The 24,775-nt window shown below is 38.7% G+C and overlaps 2 protein-coding genes across 2 annotated transcripts; one reads left to right on the top strand and one right to left on the bottom strand.

Annotated features, from left to right (window-relative positions):
• Window positions 1-11,047: 11,047 nt before the first annotated feature.
• Window positions 11,048-18,584, bottom strand: arrdc3a (arrestin domain containing 3a). Its single transcript, XM_079251046.1, has 8 exons — window positions 18,076-18,584; window positions 16,227-16,308; window positions 15,971-16,118; window positions 15,652-15,754; window positions 15,226-15,482; window positions 14,446-14,602; window positions 14,200-14,342; window positions 11,048-14,097 (listed from the first exon to the last, which is right to left on the bottom strand). Exons 1-8 carry the CDS (start codon window positions 18,353-18,355, stop codon window positions 14,029-14,031), a joined length of 1,239 nt encoding a protein of 412 aa, XP_079107172.1. The 5' UTR covers window positions 18,356-18,584; the 3' UTR covers window positions 11,048-14,028.
• A 1,605-nt stretch (window positions 18,585-20,189) lies between these two features.
• On the top strand, window positions 20,190-24,676 carry arsk (arylsulfatase family, member K). The gene is made up of 8 exons (XM_079252012.1): window positions 20,190-20,407; window positions 20,560-20,689; window positions 21,027-21,186; window positions 21,441-21,723; window positions 21,839-22,010; window positions 23,052-23,276; window positions 23,394-23,609; window positions 23,698-24,676. Exons 1-8 carry the CDS (start codon window positions 20,300-20,302, stop codon window positions 23,967-23,969), a joined length of 1,566 nt encoding a protein of 521 aa, XP_079108138.1. The 5' UTR covers window positions 20,190-20,299; the 3' UTR covers window positions 23,970-24,676.
• Window positions 24,677-24,775: the final 99 nt, after the last annotated feature.

The following is a 24,775-nucleotide window of genomic DNA, read 5'->3' as shown; positions in this document are numbered from 1 at the left end:
TAACTGAATTAGTCTTACAGGAAACCTTTTAGTGACTTTTTTTTAAAAAGAACATTCTTAAAAGTTTTGCTATTAATATTCCTAGAGCTTAACTGGTGTTGTACAAACTGTAACACAAACACAAAATAATTTTTCAACATTCATTTGTTTCGGTCAAGCCTACAGATGAGGTGAATAAAACAATAAATAAATTTTAAAAAAGACATTAAAAATTAAACTCTCTTGAACTTATGACCACGACCATTGTGCATGACAGACTGTACACCTGAAACCAGAGATCTCTCATTTTAAATCCCTAATTTCATCTCTGCTCAAACTTGTTTGTAACACTTGCAAGTAAATCCTAATGAATTGCTTTGCCACCCAAATGAATAAATGTTGTCTGTCTGTAACAGAAGAACACTTTCTGACCTCTGCTGTGAGTGCACACTCCACAAATACCACAGTCTAAACACACTGCAGACATGTGGGTACTTAGGCAGGCAGATATTGTTGGCAGGAGTTATCATCTACAGGCACGCCTTACATTTACACGACTACTGGAAAAAGATATCAACAAAGCAAGAGAGAGGGAAAATATCAGGGATATGGTTGCTAAAGTCACACGATTCAGAGGGAGACCAGTGACCTCAGTGGAGAGACCTATGACCTTTCCAAACCACAGGAAGTGACACATCAGAGGGAGAAAGTCATCATGCCACGCTGGTTTCCCCGCATGCAATAAGCCAGACCCAGCTGGTTTGATCCAGCATTTCTAGCAGCAGCAGCAACAACATGTCATGCGGCTGAGTGACTGCCTCAGTTAGGCTCTGAACAATGTCAGTTATTGTTTGGCTTTTGCAATGAAATGTCAATTGCAAGACAGTCAGGGTGGGATGGAAGGGTTGACAGTGGGGTAGATGATGGACTGCATCAGACAACACAGTTACTGTTATGAGCAGGACAAGGCTGGTCAGGGCGGAAATTCAATTTAGATTTTCAATAAGTTCCATATCGTTAAATCTTCTGTCTTTCACAATTCACATGACTGTTACATGCTCATTTGCAGACTTTGTCCAAAAGTCTGATTCAAAAAGTGTAAAGAAAAAAAGTGGGGATGTATTACTTGTCCTTTAGCTAGTTACTTGGCTGTTCTCTCTTTAAAATAGGTTTCTCACTTCAACACATTCCAACTGATTAGTACCAAGAACATCTTTTCCAGGAAGCTTTTAGTCTGACTTAATGTGATCTTTTTATATGCAGCATGCTTCACAGGTCATGTTTGCAGCTGCCCACCTATGTTTTTCATACTTGCATGAGCAGAGAACAACGGAAACTTCCTACAAAGTATTATCAGTATTGCATCTAGCAGTGTAGGTGTATTTAAAATAATAGCGATGACAGCAACAAGTTTTTTTCCACACAAGTCCTTTATTGGAATCAGCAAGTGATTATACTTCATACTTTTTATTTTATTAACAATAAATTTAGGTTTTATAAGACTTTACTGCTTAGAATTATCAGATAATGTGTGGGTAAAAATGGCCATTGCAATATGTCTAGATCTAACTATGACTGTTGCTTAAATGAAGCTGGTTTTGCAAAGTACTCTAACATGAATTATCACTGCATGTTAATGACTGAAAATAGAAAATATAAGATAACAAGCACAGCCATGTTGCTTCAAAAGTTGCACAAAGTTTGCATCAGCTGTTTTTAATCAACAGATTTTGCTATGTTGTATTATTGCAATCTGCCTCTAGAATACTTCATGCAACCTCCTTTGAAATGGAAGACATTTATATAACTGTGCTTTTAAAATCTCATCTTAGGTTGTATTGACCCACTCAGTCGGACTTTAATCGAGCTAGTGGATTACATTTTGCATAGGGAGGAACTTTTAAGGCGTTAACAACAGTATTAAATTAAATGGATAATTGGCTTCATAGATGGTCCTTACCAAACATTCCCTTCATCCAGTCTGCTTTGAAAAGGAAAGGCTGAGCATACGGTGAGCAGAGAGTGAGCTGGTCAGAGGACGGTCATACTTATGTGCCACACATTCCTCTCTGTCTGCTCAGCACTTCCTGCAGCAGCTCTCCTCATTGGTAAGGAAAAGAGATGTGCTGCCAAAAACTGACTCAGATGAAATGAGAGAGACCTTTTAGTGTTTTCTTTTTTTCTTACAGTCGCTCTATGTGATTGAATGAGTCACAGAACTGGTGCAAACCAGTCGGCTGCCCTTGTCCTGAAGTGATTCTTGTGGCTGTATGTGTATGTGTCTTTGCTTGTAAATATAGAACAAATACTAGCATGTCCTTTTAGAAATGTAGGTTACAACTTTACATGTTAGAAACTATTAAGATCTGACAGAAAAAGGTGCAATACCCTGTTCAGTACAGCATTCTTTAAAGAAAAAAAAATCCCACTAAATGGTCAATAGTGCCATGTGTAATAGCTATATGCAATTAGACCATGAAGTGTAATATAGTGAAGATGTCATTTAGCCCCTTTTTCTTACTGGCTTATCTTTTTCAGCTGAAACAATGAGCTTCTCTTCAGGACATGCAGGATCCTCCCAACACAGCAGTGATTGGTGCAGAGGGTGCACCAAGATGCTGAGCAGTCAACAGTTTTCACAACTGAGAGATCAAGTGAAAATTAGAATAAAAAATAGGAAGATTTTTTTTTATATTGACTAACAGGAGGGGAGAAACTGAAATATCACCACATGCCAGGTTTAAAAGAAAAAAAGTGGTGTTTCGAGAGAAGGCTAAAACTTCTTTCTTTACTGCTCAAGAGAAGCCATTTAGCCTACCTCCATATAGTAGGATACAAGATTGATCAAATTCTAACATTCTACTTTTATGGAGAATACATTACAGGTCTAAAGAATAACAAGATGTTTTTGTGAAACAGTTTGTCACAGGTCATTTCCCTGTGGTGTAACTCTGATTGCTTCCCCTGTTGTCATAGAGCCAAGACTAATCCCATTAACATTTCAGCAACTCTCATTTTCTTACGATTATTATCTTTTGTGGCTTTCATCAAACTGTCATTTGGACACAATTTGGATTGTGCTCGCAGACTTGTGTAAATAGAGCAGACTATGTGTGCTTGCTCCATGTTTAGCTACCCGGTCATTCCAGACCATTCTTCTGGATTGTGCTTTACACACATGGTCTACAATGCCAGATAATGCAGTTTACATTTCAGTATTACCCAAGGAGCAAACCAAAGGGCTTGGGAGAAAATCCAGCCGTGTCCAGTAAGGCTCAGACCAGGCAGATGGAAACTTACGAAACATGAGCTGGAGTCCCAAGATATCTGTCAACAAATTCAAGGAGAAGAAATTCAAGTCTTATGTTTTTTATATTGTGCTCCAGTAATAGATGGAGAATTTAACAGTGTGACTAAGCAACACATATCATCATCAGAACATTATGATCCCAGCAAAAGATTTCCTCTTGAAGTTCATCGTTTGTTTTGATGAAGGCAGAACTTGTAAATAAGGTCATGCTGTTTCTCAGTTAATGAAGATACTCCTTTAATTCCCTAACTTCTATCTGAAAGTCTGGCTTTTGTCAGACTGCTGATCAAATCAAATCAAATCAAACTTTATTTCTTGAGCACTTTTCATGCCACGGGCAACACAAAGTGCTTTACAAGATAAAATCAAGTCATAAGGATTAAAACAAACAGTGGATAAAAAGGCATTTAAAAATAATAGACACAAGCTCTTTCCACACACTCACACACACACACACAAGGACATAGAGCAAAGAACCCCCCCCCCCACACCCACCCACATTCCCCGAAAAACCACCATTCCCTGAATACTGTCTCTTTAACTGAATGCTGGTTAATAAAACAACTAAAAACATTAATTAAGTGATAAAAATTCTGATGAGCAAGTGTGACCTTCCCTCAGTGCAGTATGAGTCATTAACACTATAAAGACTACATAGAGAATATAAACCTAAAGGAACAAGCCAAACATTTGCTTAAAGCCAATCAGTGCTCTTGGAAAAAGTTCCTGACAAACTTCAAAACTGTGACATGACCACAATGCTGTGTTTATTAGAAATTTATTTAAAATTTATTTTTAAAGAAAATGTTATTCTGCTTATTTATTTAACAACAGTTCCTCTGTTGATAGAATTGAAAATATTCTGCAAAATCCCTCCATTGACTCACTAAGAATCCCTTCTAGACTTATGCACATTGGTAGTGTTGCCCTCTGAAGCAATATTTTACAACTTACACCATTTTACTATGTGGACAAAGGCACTGGGCTATTTTGGAAGTCACTGGGTTAACACCTACAGGATATAAAGCAGAGGCATCTAGGTTAGAGAAGGCAGGCCACGTGATGTTTGGATCTAGTGTTAGCACAACATCAAAGATGCCCTAGAAACCATGCAAACTGAGTGAAAAGAGCAAATTTGTTGAGAAATACTAAATACTTTCATAAATCATGGACATTGTAAGAAATAGAAAATGTGTCATTGTAGACATAAGGGACTGATATGATACATGGAAAGTAAAGTAAAAATCCTCAATAAATAAAAAGGGAGGGTATTAGCAGAAATGCATGAAACATAAAAAATTTGTTTCAAAAACTGACATTACACAGGCTATTTTTAAGGAGAAGGTCATGGTTTATATTAAGCAGTGTTGTAGAGGACAAAGTATTATGTACCTGGAAAAAATGTGCAACCAGCAGGGAGAAGAGTGGCAGAAGATAAAAAAAATTTTGAGGACAGTCGAAGTGGCAGAGGTGGAAGAGGTGTAAGGACAGAGGTGAATGAATGGTCAGATTTGGGGTGAGAGAGTTTAGAGGGACTGGGTGAAGGATAGGGAGGAGGTGACAGATTGGAAGTTTGGAGGCTGAGGGGTAAAATAACAGTGAAAAGTGATGTGAAGGCCTGGACACAGACAGCAGACGGCCCACCCTCTGAAGGCCTCTGTTGCACCTGTTGTTTTTCAGGAGTGAGACAACCTCTGGGGGTGTGGTGGGGGGTGCCTTTGCTCTCTGTGACTCAGGAGAATCTGAGCAGTCACACAGAAGGAGGGTTAAAGCTGAGCAGGGACTTTACAAAAGAGCCGTGAGGGGGGATGGGAACTATGCTATGAGTCAGCCGTGGCTAAAAAAAGGAAGTGGAGCTACTTCCACTGGGGACCAGCAGGGTAAAATAAGACAAGTGGTGAAACAGCACTCCTCAGCCTGGCCTTGCATCTCCTTGAGACAGAACATGAGGTGACCAAGGACTTTAGGGAGGAAGTTGCTTTAAAAAATATGTCCCTTTCACCTTGCACATGATGCTTGTCTTGCAACAAGTGAAGTAAACAGGATTTAATATTAAACCTTAAAATGGGGGGTTAAAACGTTTAAATGAGATGTTGACATTAACCTGCTTATTTGCTGGCTTCTTTTCCTTTGTGACTGAATGCACTGATGAAGGAGGCTGCAGACACTATATAAAGCAGACACTGCATTAATTCAATCCTAAAGTTAGAAATTGCAAGATGTTTATGGTTTATGTAGCAGCATTTCAGTTTCCTTTTTAGGGCTACATAATATCCCCTTCTAAATGCTGGTGACATAACTGGAGAGGTAGGGTGTCGCAGTAAAGATATCTTCTTGTCCTCCTTCTGAGCTCTTAGAATAGAGCAAAGCACCAACGCTGCTTAACACAGTGAGAAAATCCAGTAACATAAAATCGAAGCATATGTTGTGTAGTGCACATTGAAATGTGTGATGATAATGTCAGGTTGACTTTGTTTCTCTCCTTGGGTTCATGTTTTGTTGCTGCATTTCCAGAACCATCAGGCTTTCTGACAGAACTCCCTGCCATCAGCCCTCTTGGTGTCTGCAAAGCTTTTCTAACATGAGACTTAAAACAGATTGTAAATGGATGATAGGAATGTGGATGTAGCTGCAACTGAAAAATGCTGCACAGAGAAAATAAGTGTCAAAAAGCAGTTTTTTAAAAAAATGAACTCTGGATGATTGTTACCTCTTGTGCTCTGGCTCTGATTGGGATTTCTAATATATGCAAAGCATTGTACTATTGGCTCGAATCATGTTTTATACTGATGAGCATCGCAGAAATTTGACCTATGTCACGGTATGGCTGTGGGTTTTTTAATCCCTCTGCAGCCTGGATAAAAAAAATCAACCTGGCATTCTACTTTATTTACAAAGCTTCTTGTTCTTACATGAGTTTTAAGCGCTGAATTTACAATGCATTCATGGATTGATATGACCCCATTTTGTTGCAATGCAATATTTCTCTTTGCACAGCTAATGGACGCCTAACATCAACCCCTTCATGTTGACCTTCTGGATATCAGCTTTTAACAATTTTTGTTTTAGCTATCACCACATCTCTGCTGGGAGGACAAGGAGTTGCAAACTTTGCAGGGTCTCTGCCAGCTGTAATCACTGCAAGGTCTCTTCTGCAAAGAGTTGCTTAGAGTCTGCTTAGTGTTGCAAACATAGTGGGATGTACTTGAATATAATGTGTGTTATGGTGCGTGTGAAGGATGGTGGGGGGTGGAATGCTCACCATGCTGAGATTGTGGTATGACAGGGATGGGAGTCTTGGCATGGGAACATAGCACACTATCACTCTTGCTATCATCTTTCCGTCTACACCAAACACGGAGAGTCCACAACAACCAAACAGCTCCACTGAGGACATCTATAAGGATTTTCAATTAGCACCATCATCATAAATTATACTTAGGGCTTGAATTAAGGCTCCTAGACTACAGGGGTGGCTATCACTTTCGTAAAACAGATTAGAACAAATTCCTTTTCCCTGCCCTTGCAGAAAACGTGACACTATCCGTGAGATGAGGTGAGACTCTGAGGACTTGTGGCTGCAATTAGAAGAGGAATCTGACATCTGTCTTTCATGTGGGGACAAACTTAGAGTCGAGCAGTCTAAAAACTGACAAGTGGCATATACTGTTCATGTGCAGCTGCTGTTTTTGACACACTGATGCGTGCACTCTCATTTATTCATTTTTTCACTGAGAACATGTGTGCACATGTTAATGACGATTGGATGCAGGGACAAATGATATCCAACCAATAGGTTATCTCTCTGCTGAAGCTATATCACAGGAAGGTAAACACACAGACAGAAGCAGGTGACAGCTTTGCGCTATGGTAAGTTATTCTCTTTCAGCTGTCCAGTGTGACACATTCAGTGCAGAGAAACAACTTGCTTCTGGCAAGGTTGAAAAACAGTCCATGTTTCAGTGATGGAAAAGAAGCAACCTGTTTTCTCTGCCTCCTCAGACACAAGAGCTTTAAACTGGTATCAACCAGCTGTCAAACCGGATCGTGAAAAATAATCCCTACCTCTAAAGAAAGCAGGAAAAGGTCATCACTTGTCTCTCTACCAGTCCATCAGTCTGTTTTCCTCTCTTTGTACTCTGCAACATAAGCAAAGTTGGGAGCTGGTTGAACACAGCACAAATGTTTGTTAGTGTACTTTCTCTAAATAAATGTAACTTACATACCACCACTCACAGGTCTTTTAAAGGTTTCCCTTCATCCTTCCTGATTTTGTAAAGTCAATACAGTATTTTTCTTTCTTATTTCACTAAGACAGATACTTGCAAAGTTTACAAAGTGAATTGCAAAGTTTGACACAAGAAAAATGTTTTTACATTTGTCTGATGAAAACTGATCAATGACAAGTATCGGTGTGAGACATCTAAACTATGTAGATTAGCAGGCTGCTTTTTGTGTATGTTGCATCAGCAATAAAGAGTTTGTTGTTATAACTACAATTTACCAGTATGGAGCACAAGACATGGTTGAAAACTGGCAATAAAACTTCTGAAATCACAAACACTTGTACACCTGTGTAAAATAATTTAAATTATTAAATATGAATGGAAATTGTGTTTACTGAATATATATACAGTAAGTGAGAGAACAGTTTACTAACAGTTTACTTAGGTTACTTTTTATTTATTTATTTATTTTAAACAGGTCTGAAAATGGAATATTATTGCTGTGCTGCCCACAAAAACATTAGAGCTACAGTTGCTGTTTGTGGCATTGGACCACTCTGAACAACTGGATTTGTCTTGACTGAGATACACGCGTGTGACTGATAGCTGAACAGGCGCTCACTGCCGTCTATCAGCTGCAGAAAAAAGTTAACTCTTGTTGATCTGTCAGGCAGTATAACTTACATACAGTATGACAGCAGATATATGTGATGTTTCTCATATGTACCTAAAGAATTATTTTCTAGAAATGATAGTTGATTCAGTAAGTTTTATGACTTTACAAGTGGGTATTTTCTTTTTTTTTTTTTTTTTTTTTAGATATTTAGCCACTTTCTATGGCAGCTACTACCTTTTCAGTCAAGCTACAACATCTGCAAACATGGGATCTTTGACATTTGAGATGTGTCTGATAACAAACAAAAATAAAATCGTAGTATTATCCTAGTGACCACATAATTATTGGTTTATCTTATATGGTTTAGATTTAAATCTTGCATTACATGTTTTATGCATATCTCCTATTATGCGTGCCATTTGTATACCACTACCTCCAACGCATTGATTTCTTCCATTCCAAATACTAAAATTGTGCCATAGTGAAGTGTTTATTTGTCCTAGTGTGATATACCAGCTATGACTTGCTCCATACCTCTAAGCATATAGAATTTGATATTTTTTGTTGTATCACTAAGACAGTACAATTTAACAGACATATTGCAACATAATCTAAGCATCTAAGAATTGTGGATTTCAGCAAATTTATCCACTCCTAGATAACACTTTCAGGCATGTTACAGTACTAATACACTCAGAACGTGAGTCACCGTCATTGTGGTGTGCTTTGTGCTTTAGTGTTTAGAGGTTTGTGTATTTTTTCTATTATGTCACAGTGATGATGTGGCACTGGCAAGCAGGAACTCGGGGGGTCATGTCCAAACTTCCACATCCCTACTGAATGTGCCTGGTCACCCAACGCTGCTGAAAACCTCTGGATCACTGGGGATTCTGGATAGCAGGATTAACTGGTGAGAGGAAACAGCTGAGGCCTGTGCAGTGTCAGCATTTGCAAATCAACACACTGTCCCCACACACATGTTGCCACAATGTATGCCCCCCACTCTGAATAATCCCCTCCCCCCCCCTTTTTTTTTCAATCTACATGGGTCAGACACCCATAAAGGGGCCAGGGGGATTGATGGTAGGAGTGGACAAAGGCAAACTGAAGAGCTTGGTCAAAGCTGACAGGGTTGCTGAGTCATCACTCAGGCTGTCTGTACATGATAACTGGCAATATATGTCTTGAAAGTTTATGAGCTGCCATTCTGAGTTTAACACCAACTTTGATGAGGGTTTAGAAGCAGGTTTAATCTTTTTAGAGTAAAATTCCAAAAGGTTCCCGTTCCATAGAGAAAACTGAGAAGCCAAAAAACTTCCCATTTTTATATAATTTTCATGATCTCCTGGAGAGAGAACAGTCATTCACATCCACTATGAGTGAATCTACTGAGCTCACTTACTCATACGTGTTTGTGGTTTCCAAAGAAGGAAAAAAAATCAATTAGTATAGAATATGCTTTACACAACGTCAGTTGATGAACTACAAGTGAAATTGATTGACTGCTCACAAAACCAACTATTGAACTTCATAATTCGGTCATGTGGCAACAGAGAGAAAGGATTGTTCGAAGTGAGAGCTGGAAGTTAAACATCTATAGTAGTCTGACACAATCAAAGATTTTCAAAGCCATTTAAGATTCAAAATCTATTCATAAGGTTAAGTGCGACTTACACAGTGACATAACATACATAACTTACAAATAGACCTTATCATTACAAAATAACCTGACAAAGACAGGATAAACAGTACATATTAGCCACATAGAGAAGATTAAATACAAAGTATTTCTTTGCAACTTGAATATTATGTGTTTACAAAACGTTAATAGAGACAGAAAAAAGGCCAGGGCATTTAAGTCTTATGTGATACCTCTGAAGCAGAACACGGTGTCCTTTCTTGACTATGCATCATTCAACAAAGGACAATTAATCAGGGGTTATATGATACATGGCTGCAGATCAGACAAAAAAACTAATTTCAGACTCAAATATGAAACGAGACGAGAAAAGTTTTGGGAGTTAATAGTCACTCTTATGAGAGTTTAGGGGCTTTTTCTGTCTCTCTCTTTTTTGTTATCCTAGATAATCAAATCCAGTTCAGTGCAAATGTTTAAGTAAAATTAAATTTCTAGATGTAGTCTTCCACTTAATAAGTAATTGGCATCTGAGGCAAAGAAAACACATTTAAAAACAAAATAAAAGAAGAATAGCAGAATAGTTTGCACTGTGAGAATAATCCGACGAAGCAATGTCAGAGTAAAACATTTATCTCTATGAATATTCAGACATAAAACTGTTGTTGTGCAGTAAATAAAGCTAACATTAAACTTCTCATTTCCATGATCTACTCTTGGAGAGTTTTGTCAGTGTGAAGTCTTGAAGTTTGATGGGTTACAGATCTCATCTGGAAATACACTGCACAGACTGTTTAAATGCTGCTTTAATACTTTGATATTATAACACTGGCAGAAAATATAAATAACATGTAATATCTGCAATCAATGTCTTTGGTTTTCTACAATCTACAGTACTTGGAGTCTTCCTTTCTTGCACCTGGCAACTGAGCCAGGTGCAGTTTTTTATACCACCTCTAGAGGCAGTGTTGCACAATTTTTCAGAAATATGTGTGCTGTGTCCTGCAGATAAGCAACCTGTGTACTTGTAAAACTAACAACCTACTTCAAATATTTTTATTATCCTGCAAGTGATGGATAATGAGTAATTATTACTGCTATTCAGTATTGTTTGCACTTGATTTTAAAATATGTCTCTTTGTTTAATTCTGTCATAGACTGACCAGCTGGCGTGGTAAAGCTATATTTCCACTCATTCCAATTCATTTTTCACACATGACAGCTTATGAAGAATGAGTGTTTATCAAAAGTATAAAAGACAAAAAAACATAGCAGCCCACTGTAAATTGGAACAGAATGTTTATTTAAATCAAAAGGAAGAACTACACAAAAGGTTAAGTCATTCAGAACATAGTATATTCGTAGAATATCTACACATCGTCATGATTAACAGACAAAACAAGATAAAAACATACAAATGGAGAATGAAGAAAATTCAGTGAGTAATATTGCACTTTGCTTCTAAAATGTTTCAGATCCCATCACCTAGGCTTTAAATCTCTGAACATTTCAGTTCCTGCCTTTATTATTAGGTCAGGAGTTTAGCTTAGTTTTGACACTGGACTACCGAGGCCCAAGCGAGTGGACTATGGAATTGACCAACCTGAAACAAATACGTAAGCTTATTCATCACCGCATAGCTTGATTCATTCCCTAAGATACAACCCAAAACAAATAGCTGCAAACAGCTATTACATTAGTTTACCACCGAGGAATTGTTTTATCTACTTCCCCATGTTACCTAAACATCTCAGGAGTTACGGGGTGGGTGTGCTGATCAACAGCTGTTATCCCCAGACCTGAGGGGTGTGTTTGTGTGTGTGTGTGTGGGGGGGGGGGAGGATAGGGTTAGTCAAGGAGACTAACTTGAAAGGTTGCTGGAGAACAACCTGCATGAATGCCCAAAACTAACAACGGAAAAAGATCAGTCGACCCTCATGGACTTCAGAAAACAACACAATCAAGAGGCCTGTTCAAGATGTCTGCTGAACAACACTTGCTTTAAAGGACTTTTTAATCTTCCCTTTTTGTCCTTTTTGAATAAACATGGAAATGTCAAAAACATACAAGTGTTGATGAATATAAACACCAACATAAGTTAGTACAGACACTGAAAAAGAAGTCATGATCAGGTCTTTTCTGTGTCAAGGCCACTAAGATAAGATCACTTCAATAATCTGCAGTTTGTTGATTACTGTCAGAAGCTGTTTATTTAGTTGCCAGCTGGATCTTGATAAGAGCGCGCGCACACACAAACTTGTGTAAGCTACGTTTCAAAATGTAAACTTGAAAACGGTACTAATATTAAAAAGACTGAATAATGCATTAACGTCCTACACAACACTGCTTTACCAAAAAACCATCTATTACATATAAGTACCTACTCATTTTTCCAGACCTTCACCAATGAATGCCATTTTTTAAACATTTTCTTAACAAAAAAGTGCTGCTTTGTGTTTTTTTCCTGACCACATAAAACCTCTGTTACAAGTGGTCTGTTGTACTGAATGAGTTAGAAAACCAATGTATTACTCATTTCAATCTACCACTACTTGTTCTGACCAGCCTGAACAGAGGTTTAACAACCTCCCCCAGCTTTTGTCTGTGCTGGGTTTGCTTCTCTAATGCAGAAGCCATTCCTCTTCATGTTTCATCTCTTTCCTGTTTTATTTATTTATTTATTTATTTTTTTTAAACTAGCATTCTGGTTTCACTGGTCTGGTAAAATCTGTCAGGTGGTTGGATGCAGTAGGCAAGTGCAGCAGGACAAAAAGGGAATGTGATTCATCTCAGAAAGCTGCCTTGCTTCTCTTTAGGTCTGTTGTCTCATTTTGGTAGTGAAAAAAAGAAAAATCATTATTTTGAAACAGTGCAACTTAAAAAAAAAAAATACAATAACAAAAAAAAAATCTCAACTTTTTTTTCTCCACTTTTTTCCCCCCAACCACTTGGCAAGTGAGAAAACCACCTGAGACAGCGCTTTTTGGGCAGTTACACTAGCCTGGCTTGCCCTGAGATAAGGAGCAGGTGGGCTGCAGGCAATTTAGGGTGACATCCCTCCACAATGTACCACACGGTATTGCATACCTCTCCTGTTAGCTACTATTTGAGTGGCAAATGCAGGACTGCAGCCCTCCTAGTCCAAATCCAGAGCAAAGTCAAGACCAAAAAAAAAAAAGAAAAGTCAAAAATTATTCTACATGTAGAGCTAAATACAAGAACTAAATAACAAATAACAAAGATACACTAAACGAGAGGAGGGAAGCCCCACTTAAATCCAAGCTTAGCCTTGACATGGAAATAGTGTGCTGCAGTTATAGCAAAACTCCAGACTAGTTAAGTCACTGCGCCATGAGAAAATGAAAAACTGTTAACATTTTAAACAAATTCAGTGCATTTTCTTACGCTTCAGTCATTTGTTTTTTGTTTTGTTTTTTTCTTTTTTAAAATCAAATTCTGTTCTCAGCATTGCTCAAAATTGTGCAGGTGATGGTCTCACAGGTTAAGCCTGCTATGTAAATTCTCAATCTGGTACTTTGCAAAGCTGAAACTAAACTATCAGTGATTTAAAGAAAAAAAATCATTAAACAGAGCCACACAACTCAAGTAAAGAATAAAATGTGCAAAACAAAATCCCAAATGAGGCAGAAGGACCTAGTCTTTGCTCTGCTGCTGACTGTTCCTGCTAAAAGCAGTCAGACAGACTGTGGTGGTTAGAAGGTAGTTACTTTTCGCTCTTCATCTCTTCATCCCGTTTTTAAGATTATTCTGGTGAAAGCTGGACATGTTTAGTCCCACCATTTGTATCAGGAGCCATGTCCTTATGTGCCACAAGTACAGAAGAATCAAGGGTGAAGAAGAGCTTGGCAAGCCTTGGGGGTTCTTCCTCGTCAAGACCCTCAGCAGGGCTTGTTACTAGTGGGGGCGAGTTTCCATACAGACTGAATCTGTTCATCTGCACACGTCCCATCCTCAGCACACTGACAAACGAAGGAAGTAGTACCCCAAACTTGAGATCCCTGTTTCTCTCATAGAGGGAAGGCAGGGACGTGTTTGTCCGATCCAACTCAGCTGTAAGCAAGTCTTTGTTGACTGGTTGGATGCTTTTCCTCTCGATAAACAGCACTGTTTGAATACTGTTTTCTGAGGAAAAAAAAAAAAAAAAAGATAAAGAGAAAAGGAAAAACAGTTCAAAGCTGAGCCTTGCGAGCAGGTTCCTTTTGACTCCCCAAATCAGTCAGGGGAACTTCAAAAGGTGCGGTCAGCGCGATGGACAGGCATCAAGCCTGCGCTCTTCTGTACGTCTGGCGTGATCTGGGTTAGGATCGATCTGAGATGTGGAAGAGGAAAGCAAAAGAATTGGGTTATTTATGATTTCTATACTAGGAGGCAAAAGAAATATCGGTTTTACTCTCTGTAAGTTGGGTCTTACCTCAGAGTACAGGGGAGGAGGTTGGAAACGGAACTCATGAATATAGGCAAAAAGAGGTCCGTCAAGCTCTCCCCGAGCTGCAGGGACATCCAGACAGCTCTGCCTCTGCTCTTCTGTCACGATTTCTGCATAGCTTGGAGGAGCTGCAAGTAAAGTACCAAAAAATTCAGCACTGCCAAAAATGAACCCTTCATTTAGTTAAAAAAAAAATTTACATTTCAATCATAAGAATAAGGTCCAACATACCTTCCGGCCTCTCTGGCAGACCCATGCCCAACCAGCTCATGCTGCACTGGCTGCTGACGCTGGACGTGCGGGATCCAAATGGGTGTAGGGGGATGGTTCCGATGACAAGGGGCAAGTTCAGGGACAGGTTTATTGCCCCGGGTATGTCCACATATACCTGAGTAACGACACAACACCAGATTAGGATTCGTGAAGAATTCAGAAATATAACCTAAACCAGTTATTATTCCATAAATGAGCTAATGAAAAGCTCAAGCTGGACATTCAGTGTAAAATATAACCTCCTGTCAAATAACTTACAGCAAATATACTCTATCCATAAGTCTATATGTAAGGCAATTGTATAAGAGCATATGGGTCAGTGTCTTGAGGTCAGTTGCTCAAACCAAGGTGGAGCAATTGCCTGGGTGTCTCTGTTCACGGGATAAAGAGGTTATTAGCACCCTCGGGGCAGGTGCTGCTACAGATATTCTGGGCTAATGCTCTTTGCAGCATTGTGGAGATAACACCTGGTGCAATCCTTGGACCAGATTTGGCAATGTGAGCTGAGTCAGCCAGACCCATTAAAATACAGATATTAGATTACTAATAAATTCTGTAAAGATGCCATGTTTGGAAAAACAATGGTGATAAACTACATGGGAAAGGGACTGCAGTGAAAAGCCAAAACTTTTGTGTTTCTGTGTCACTGATCTCTGGACAAATAAGACTTGGCAAACAAAAAAAAAAAAAGAGGATTTAGGTTAAACTTTCACAACCTGTGTGAGAGAATAGACTTACCATGAGAGAGTACTCCACTCTGATAATGCTGCAGTCCAAGATGGAGGGTGAGACTGGTGGGATCTTCAGCATTTTGCCACTCCAGGTTTCTGTTTTGCCTGAGGACAGAGACTCCCCACGCAGGTTGGCCACCAGCTGCTTGACCTCCTTCATCTTCCCCTTGGCATAGAATGTCTGAGTCTGGTAGATGGCTGCTTTTGGCACTACCATCCGGGATGAGCAGTTCTCAATCTCTGCAAAGATCTGGATTGACTCTCCTATAAAATGAAAAAGGACAACAGAGGAAGTTAACTGATATATTTTTTTCCAGTCACAATAGCATTGCTCACATTTGTAATGGGCATAAACACTAATAAATACTAATATAAAGGATGGTACTTCATCTGGCTAAAGGCTGACTATTAAGGTTATCATTCATATTCTCACCTGGGGTGTATCCCTTCCTCTCGATTTTGGCACTTAGGGAAATAGGACCTGAGGTGCAGAACCAACAGCAAAGCGTCTTGTCTTTAGTGCCGGCCTGCGGTGACTGAAGGAGAAGGGGGGGGGGGGGGGGGGGGTTGATATATAAACAATGTAACCAAAAGGCTGAGAAATATGCAAAGGCTACTCAAGAGTAAAATATCCTAATTGCATCCAGAATTGTCAGCTAAATTGGAAATTAGGTAATTTTGAACAGGTCTACAGTTTTCTTTGATTCATACATTGTTTATTCAAAACAAAAAGCAGCTTCTCAGTAGCTTACCAGCAATAAGGGAGTGTTGATGTCAATGTGCTCAAAGACTGTAAATTCCTTCTTGGTCTTCATGGGCAGGAGCCATGGCCTGTGGAGTTCTGCCTTTACCCAGTAACGCACGCTGCCATGCTTTCCTTCGAAAGAGGTAGCCAGAGGTCTGCAAGGAGAATGGGAAAGCGGATGGAGAAAAGAAAAAAGGTTGCGATAAATGCCCAATTCCAACAACATATGCTTTCCAGTTCAAGTCTAGTATTAACATACTTACGTCTGTGGAAGCTCAAGGCTGAATGCATACTCATGTCTTCCTGAATGGATAGTGGTGAGTCCTTCCTCAGAGTTGTCATCGTCTGAAAAACAAGGATAATATTCCAAACACATGTATACCATACCTGGACAAAATGCTCTACGAAGGCATCTGAAAGTCATACCAAAAAACACAGGGTGGGGGAGACAAAAAGAGAATAGGTGGATTTTACTATTAAAAATGTGTGCGATAAATGTATGTATTGAGAGACAAACAGCAGGGCAATATTTAAAGGACACTAAAGAAGATTGCTTGAGGTGCCAGAGACTAAGCCGAGAGGATTGTGCTTTTGCTCGAACGAAGATTCACATCAGCGATTTAAGGAAAAAAAGAAAGAAAAAAGATAAATAAAAGAAGAGCAATGATGTGATGGTGCATGGTAAGCGAAATGAAATTTCTACTTTGAAGAGATCTCGGTCTGTCCAGCAAGAAGCTTAAGTGTTTCTTATTGTACTCAAATGCATTAATGAAAAGAATGCTTCCCAAACAATTGCTCGTAAATGTGTATAAATATGTTATTTTAAACATAAAGTCTTTTTTTTCTATAAAACTGGGTGACAGAGCGGGTGTGTGCCAGCTCAGCACTCCCTCCCCCTAGCAGCAGTAGCAGCAGCCGTGTGGTAAACAAGTGCGGAGCTGTCAGTCAAGCTGCAGACTCCAGCAGGAGGAGACCGGCCCAAACCGGTGCAAGCAGCTTCCCACAGCCGTGCAGAGCTCATTACGCATTCACTGTGCGACGCCACAAATACTACTACAACACAAGGCTCTACAAAGAGAGCCTCGACCATGATCCAGCAATCAAGTATAAGCCTTTTCTATCGTTTTGTGTACTTAAATTAAGAAGTAAGCATAAACAGAAAGCGTTTAGCGACATTTAATTTGGAGTATGGCTTCCAAAAGTTGAGGTAATCAGCTCATATTTCCGTGCAAGTTTTCTTCAGCACAAAAAAAAAAAAAAGGGAAAAAAAAACAAACAACTTTCGACAATAAAATCGGCCCTAACCCACTCTGTCGTTGAAATATGTAACTGTGTGGGACAACTGCACCAGCTACCAGGATACTGACAATGGACTTAAATTTAATCATATTTCCAGAAAAGCAAATTACTAAAGCAAAATGTGTCAAAGAAGCACACAAAGTATCAGTACTGCATCGCTTTATTCGATCGTAATTACGGCGTAGATGCTCCCATCCCATTATCTCATATCCTGCAGGTGTTTTCGTAATTAAAAAGTTGCAGAATGTTCTGTCAGCCTGCAAGATAATGATGTCATTGGCCACACATGAGCACCTTAGCCAATCACACAACGCGCAGAGGACTAGCTGGGGCTAAACTCCGCCCCTTCCCGGTCCAGTTTTCTGAACAGGATTGAACCGCTTTTGAACAATAGGTGGAAACTTAAGAGAAGCCACAAAGAAGTACTGAAAAAGATGTCGTTATGCGACTAAATTTCCAAATACACTTGCACACACGTTATTAAAAGCATTAGCTTCATCCCACCCTGTCTAGAAAATGTTTAAATTCATTTTACTGTCGAATTACAATGAAAGATTCAGCAGCTGTCATCTATCCTGACACATTCAGCACAAACAACGATGGAGCTGTACTTTGACAATATCGCAGAATAAATACCAAAGCCTTACCTAAAGACAGGTAATGAAATGATAAGTTTACCATCTTTAAATTGGGTTATTATTCTGTTATCATCCCACACAACTGTATTTTTCAGTGAACATGAACACCAACCAGCGAGAAGACCATCCGTTTCTACCAAATTTAAACTGAAACTATTGAATCACATTGTCTTACCTCTCTCGTGTCCAATAAGAATATTTTTGTGATTTAGGTATTCCACTTCTTCTGTGTAGTTTTGTGTGTAGGCAGTGTTGGACCCAGCGTTTCTTGACTCAGTCCAACGAACTTTTGCAAATCCTTTTGCGTGGATTTTGAGAGATTTCACACGGATTTCTCCCGTGACTTCGATGGTCACCCTCCCTGAGACGCAGTCCCCGCTGGAGAAGACGGGAACATTGCTGTCATTGAGACAGTCGTAGCTTACTGTGAAGCTCTTTACCTTTCCTAGCACCATGGCGGAATGAGATAGGCTACAGAGACCTTGAAAACTAAAAAAGGGAGTCTATGAAAAAATAATTTCATAGGGGGGGAAAATGCAGTTTTTAGACACTGATCAGTATCTCTGCCCTGCAAAAAGCAGTAGAGGCACGATCAGTGGATTCTTTGCAAGCAGTTCATTGAGCTGTGTGAAGGCTGAGTAACAGCAAAAGATGCTGTTATCATCCGCCTCTTTGCTTGATGGTCTCCAGTCACAGACAAGGAAACCCTCGTAGCTCAGCTCACTTTAAGCGACAGCCTGAGTGAAAAACAACCTTCGGCGCATGCGCAGGGCTGCACTGCCCCCCTCTTCCGCCTTCTGGAAAAAGGCTGATTGAGGAGTGAGCACAGTCAGATTACTAGTATAGCCAAGCAGATGAAAGACTGTACAAAGAAATATTCACTGCGGTATATATATATTTTATAAGAGATCATTTATTTTCAATCAAGCAAATTAAATAAATGGAAAATTTGTGAATAAACAATATCCTACATGACTACTAAATTAGTGTATATTTTACAACTATGTTATAAACAAAGAAAACTCCATTCCTATCTATTATTTTGATGCATGAGTAACGACTCAGGCATCCTATATTGCCAAACATTGTCATCAGAGCCCTTTTTGTTTTACACGATGGGTTCACATAAAGAATCACTGCAATGTCTGTACAATGAAAACCAGGAGAGCTGCATTTTGCATGATGCCTGCATTACAGGACAACCATACATTTTATGTTGGATGTAATGTCTTGTTTAATGTGCAAAAATGTTAAAATACATTCAGATGGTACATATATTGTTTTTGCAATAACACAAGTATCGCAGATAGTAAGGATTTTGTTCTCATTGTGTTGAACTCCCAGTTTTCAGAAAAACAACTCTATGACTCAAAACGCCATCTTGTGGACGTCACTGTTTCCAACGTTTGCTGCAGTATCACCTGTTGAATGTCACAATAACATGACATTACTTTTAAGTAACATACATTTGATTATGCTAAATAGATATGTTTTCATTTTAAATAAGTGTTAAGGCATAATATTACTATGAAGCCAAGAGGGTACAGGAGGAATATGTATGGCAACAGGTCCATAGTTAGAAGATAATACGTAAGGATCAATAACACCATCTTATTAAGATGGGTGGTACTTAATGAAAACCTCTGGTTTAGAAAGACTTTACATTAAAATAGAACTGATAATATTTAATGTGATATTTTTGTATCATAACTAATCCTTTAATAATCGCCTTTCTCCAGATGCTGTGGCATACAAACAACGAGAAGCTATTTTACTATTTGTCGTCTTAATGAAATTTCTACCTTCTACCAAATATACAAATATGGAGACATGCACACTTGAGAAATTTTTACAGTAAGATATCAACAGTTGTGATCAATGTGGTGCTTACTCAGCTAAATAATATAGCTTCATGTTGTAAGATTCACGGATAAATGCTGCCCCCTTCAGTGTTAAAGTTGTCATTACATGTTAAAGTCTTATTCAAACTCCCTCTTATAAGACTTTTTTTTTGTAAAATGTCGCTAATAAAGCAAAACCTAAACATATTATTATTATTATTGTTGTTGTTGTTGTTGTTGTTGATTTGTTTTATTATCATTAGTTTCAGGAAAACAGTTTATTCAATACGTTTTCTTTAATTTAGATGAGGATATATTAAAAGTTTAATTTCTCCTGTAGTGTATCTGAGCGGTTTCATTTTGAGGTACTTTTAATTTGAAGGTTGAACCCGGATGTTGATTATCAGTGAGCTACTATTCAGTAACGAGCGTTTGTAGGTAGGTAAAGTTAGGAAAAACCAAGAGTAGAACGATTGCTTTGTTGCACTTCATGATTTATGAAGAGCATTTAGTCTTAAATGAGCAAATATATTGAAGTTCAGGGAGGGAATAGAAGTCATGAATACATTTTTGTGGACTTTGTTTTTTTTTCTCCAAAGTTATGCTCAAAGTGTTTGCCAAAATGTGACAAGACCCAACATTGTGATGGTGATGAGTGATGCGTTTGTAAGTATGAATTTACCTACAGCTTTGCGAGAACGTTAAAATTTGGCATCAATAGCTGCAACTTTTGTTTATAAAGTAAAGGCATAATGAATTGATGGACTTTGTCTGATTTCTTTGAGATTTTCTGTGTGTGTATATGTGACACTATCTAGGATGGACGACTGTCTTTTGATCCTGGCAGCAAAGTTGTACAACTGCCATATATAAACTACCTCAGGGAGCTTGGCTTAACCTTCATTAACGCTTACACCAACTCACCCATCTGCTGCCCTTCAAGAGCAGGTAAGTGAGCTTACCAGAAAATTACATGTTATACCTGTGTGACTGAAGATGTAACTGAGTGTAACCAGTCCCAGGGTTGGTCTTCACAAGTGAGACTTGCAGTGTTAGCTGATTGATGTGCTTTGTGGTGCCACGTTTGGTTTGTTCTTCAGGGTTCTGGATATGCTGGGGTTATTTGGAAGTGTATGACCAGTCGGGGTTAAATTGAAGTGGGATTTTTCTCTTAAGTCTCTGTTCATAAAATTGCTTGTTTGTTTAAATACTAAGTTCTATGTTTATTCTGAGTTATTCCTGCAACATGAGGACACAAAGTTTTTCTGTCAATCTTTGTTGACAGCAATGTGGAGCGGTCAGTTTGTCCACCTCACTCAGTCATGGAACAACTACAAGTGCTTAGATGCAAATGCAACCACATGGATGGATTTGCTAGAGAAGAATGGATATCACACGAAGATGCTGGGCAAGCTTGATTATACTTCAGGGAGTCACTCTGTCAGGTGGGAAGACAATGTCAGTCTTCTTATTAAAGAAAGCACCCCCACCCTTCATTAAAAAAAAAAAAAAAAACTTTTCTTTAATATGCTTCTGTTAACAAGGCTATGAGCAATACACATGTCACATGTCTAAAAAAAACTTTTTAAAGCATTAACAAGTGCTGTTTATGTCTGAAGGCTTTTTCCCAAACTGTGAATTATTGGCTTTTTGCTTTGTATGTTCCTTTCCACTTCCTCTTTTTGTGGGTATCTTACAGTAATCGTGTTGAGGCGTGGACACGAGATGTTCAGTTCCTCCTCCGCCAAGAGGGTCGGCCTGTCTCTCAACTTGTTGGCAACAAGTCAACTGTGAGGATCATGAAACAAGACTGGAAAAACACAGATGAAGCTGCGCAGTGGATCAATCAGACAGCAGCTCTCTCCCACCGGCCCTTTGCTCTGTATCTTGGCCTCAATTTACCTCATCCCTATAAAACTGAATCTCTGGGCCCCACTGCAGGTGGATCCACCTTCCGTACTTCTCCATACTGGCTCAAAAAGGCATGCTTCTTTTTTCTTTTGCGTGCTTTCTCTCTTGTTCCGGAATTTACATCTCTTGATGTAGACTGTGACAAAATTATACTTTCTTTTTTTTTTTTTTTTTACACACATTCAGGTATCATCTGATCTCATCTCTGTTCCCAAGTGGTTGCCTATGGATACCATGCATCCTGTTGACTACTACTCCACTTTCACGAAAAACTGCAGTGGTGATTTCACCGAGGAGGAAATTAAAAGCATCCGAGCCTTCTATTATGCCATGTGTGCTGAAGCGGATGCCATGCTGGGTTAGTTGACAGGAATATTATTTGCATGAGGCTTGTCTCCTTTGCAGGGATATGACTAAATAATTTAAAGATCAACCTTGCTATTTTTTCCTCCTAAAAATGAAGTTATCTTGGCAAGCTCTATCTAAAGAAGCAGAGCAAACAAGCAAGAAGTTGTTAATTAAGGTTCATGCATGCAAGCATGATATAGGCTTCAGTAATGGAGGTAAATACAAGAATTAATTGTGCCTCTTGCCGGCAGGAAAAGCTTTGTGTTTGCTGTTGATGTCAGTTATTGAGAGATTGATAATGTGCAATTACAGTCGTCCTCAAATTTATTCATAACCCCCTTTTAAAGATGGGAGAAAAGTTGTTACTGAAATAAGTAGTAATTGACAAAAAGAAATAATAAATAAAAATGAAAGTCATGACACTGCTTTTGAATTGCGGACAAATAGAAGTATAAAAAAACAAGCAAATAAACATGATAAACTGATATAGTTTACGTCACTCTTAAGACTAACATTTTGTTGAGCAATCCGTTAAGGCAATCGTTGCAATCAAGTTTTTTTTTCTGTAACCCTCAATTAGATTTCGGCACCTGTTGACAAGTATTTTGACCCACTTCTCATTGGAAAAGTGCTCTAATTTGTTTGAATATCTAAAAGAACTTTTTAAAGCATTAACAAGTTCTAATTTGTTTCAATTTCTCGTTTAGCTAAATTATAATTTATCCAATTTTTATTTATTATTACTTTTATGAGTATCCAGTTATTTGAGTGACTATTGTAAATTTTTCCTTTCTTTTAATGAAAGGGTATTAAATTAGAGGACAACTGAAGTGTTTTATAATAACAATGTACATGAAAAATGTCACTGGCTCATTATACTGCTAAATCGTTTTTAGAGCTAAATATGACACACCATTAGATAATGAAAAGTACATTTTGGATGAAAAAGTTTATGCTTTTTATTAGAAATATTGATATGAATATATGTGTTGTGCTAAGAGCTGCAAGATCCTGTTTAGGACTCTGCCTTCTGCCCTCTCTGTCTCACTAGGCCAGGTGATTTCTACGCTGAGAGAGACTAGCCTGTTAAACAACACAGTTGTGATCTTTACAGCTGACCACGGGGAATTAGCCATGGAGCACCGGCAATTCTATAAAATGTCAATGTTTGAAGGCAGTTCCCATGTTCCCCTGCTCATCATGGGGCCTGGGCTGATGTCTGGCCTGCAAGTCAACCAGCCTGTCTCTTTGGTTGATCTCTATCCAACCATCCTGGGTAAGGAGGTACACTGGGAAATCATTTAAAATTCTAAATTATCTGATAAAAGGTCAAATAATTGCAAAAGAGGATATTAGCATTAGTATTTAAATAATGCATGTGTCTGTTTTGCAGAAATTGCTGGTATTTCAGCTATAGGTAACCTAAGTGGTCACTCCCTTCTTCCTCTGCTGTCCAAATCTGTTCATTTGTCCAAGAAGCAACATCCAGACTGGGCACTGAGTGAATATCATGGTTGCAATGCTAATGCCTCTACATATATGCTTAGAAGTGGCAGGTGGAAATATATTGCCTATGCTGATGGTCTAAGTGTCCCCCCACAGCTTTTTGGTGAGTTTTAAGCTTAAACATATGACAATATGCTTATCAGTTGTACAGGAAGACACTGTGATGTGATTTTTATGCTTCATTTTTGCAGACCTAACACTGGATAAGGATGAACTTCACAATGTTGGGCTCAAATTCCCACGTGTGCAGGTCCATTTGGACAAGCTGTTACGGAGCATTGTCGACTATCCAAATGTCTCTGCAGCAGTTCATCGTTATACTAAAAAAGCTTTTGGTGAATGGCGCAGTAATTTGGGGAGAAACTACAGCCAAGCTATTGCTAATCTCAGGTGGCATGTGGATTGGCAAAAGGATGAGTTAAGCAATGAAAAAGCAGTTGATGAATGGCTGTATGGCTCTTAAGGACCGTTTCAGGACTATCATGATGGTTAACTTTAAGCCTTCTATTTGAATAAAATGTCATTTCATTATGATTAAAGTTTTACTCATACGCTTTTTAACATTTAAAGGGACATTGCAAAGTTTTATTGCCTGTATATTTTCTTCTTTGGGTGTGTAACAGTTTAAATAGTGAATTACCCCAGAGTACTTTTTTAAATAATGTGTTAAAGCTAAAGCATCCCTGGTCCAAACCTCAGCAGGAGAGGGGAGTTCAGACAGTGACCTTTCTGTGTGGAGTTTGAAAATTCTCTCTGTGTTTGCGTGGGGTCTATCAGATACTCCGGCTTCCTCGCCCCACCCAAAGACATGCATGATGGATTAAATGGTCTCTTTAAAGTCTCCTTATGAATGTGTGTGAGCATGAGTGCTTTTTCTCTGTGTATGGCCACCAGTCCAGTGTGTACCCTGCCTCCCTGCTGGGACAGGCCCCAGCTTCCCTGCGAGTCAGTGTGGTATAAAAAAATGAATGAATGAATCTTTGACCCTTGTCCTCCATATAAATTTTGAACAGTTTGAGGGTACTTTGATGCAAAGTTTGGGAAAACTCATTACCTTTTCTTTTTTTTTTGTTTTGTTTTGTTTTTGTTTATTAATCCGTATTCCTTGCATGACCTGTTGTGTTATTGTGTTATTTATTTGCACTTGAACAGTTTTATTCTGTTTTTATTTTGGCCAATTGTGTACAGCACTTTGTTTCGATTGGTTGTTTGAAAGGGCTTTATAAATAAAGTTGAGTTGAGTTGAAATTATTTTTATTTTTATTAAAT

This window comes from Telmatherina bonti, assembly GCF_933228915.1.
Source record: "Telmatherina bonti genome assembly, chromosome: 13".
NCBI lineage: Eukaryota > Metazoa > Chordata > Actinopteri > Atheriniformes > Telmatherinidae > Telmatherina > Telmatherina bonti.
The sequence above is the reverse complement of the archived record's forward strand: the minus strand, read 5'-3'. Positions and strand labels throughout refer to the sequence as shown.

Bases quoted from the DNA above. Each gene is read 5' to 3' on its own strand.
- arsk (XM_079252012.1), top strand. From the start codon at position 20,300: ATGAATACATTTTTGTGGACTTTGTTTTTTTTTCTCCAAAGTTATGCT. The intron at 20,408-20,559 runs GTAAGTATGAAT...GACACTATCTAG, and splicing joins TGGTGATGAGTGATGCGTTT to GATGGACGACTGTCTTTTGA. The intron at 23,277-23,393 runs GTAAGGAGGTAC...TCTGTTTTGCAG, and splicing joins TCTCTATCCAACCATCCTGG to AAATTGCTGGTATTTCAGCT.
- arrdc3a (XM_079251046.1), bottom strand. From the start codon at position 18,355: ATGGTGCTAGGAAAGGTAAAGAGCTTCACAGTAAGCTACGACTGTCTC. The intron at 15,483-15,651 runs GTGAGAATATGA...TTCATTTTATAG, and splicing joins GAGGAAGGGATACACCCCAG to GAGAGTCAATCCAGATCTTT. The intron at 14,343-14,445 runs GTATGTTGGACC...CTTTACTTGCAG, and splicing joins TCTGCCAGAGAGGCCGGAAG to CTCCTCCAAGCTATGCAGAA.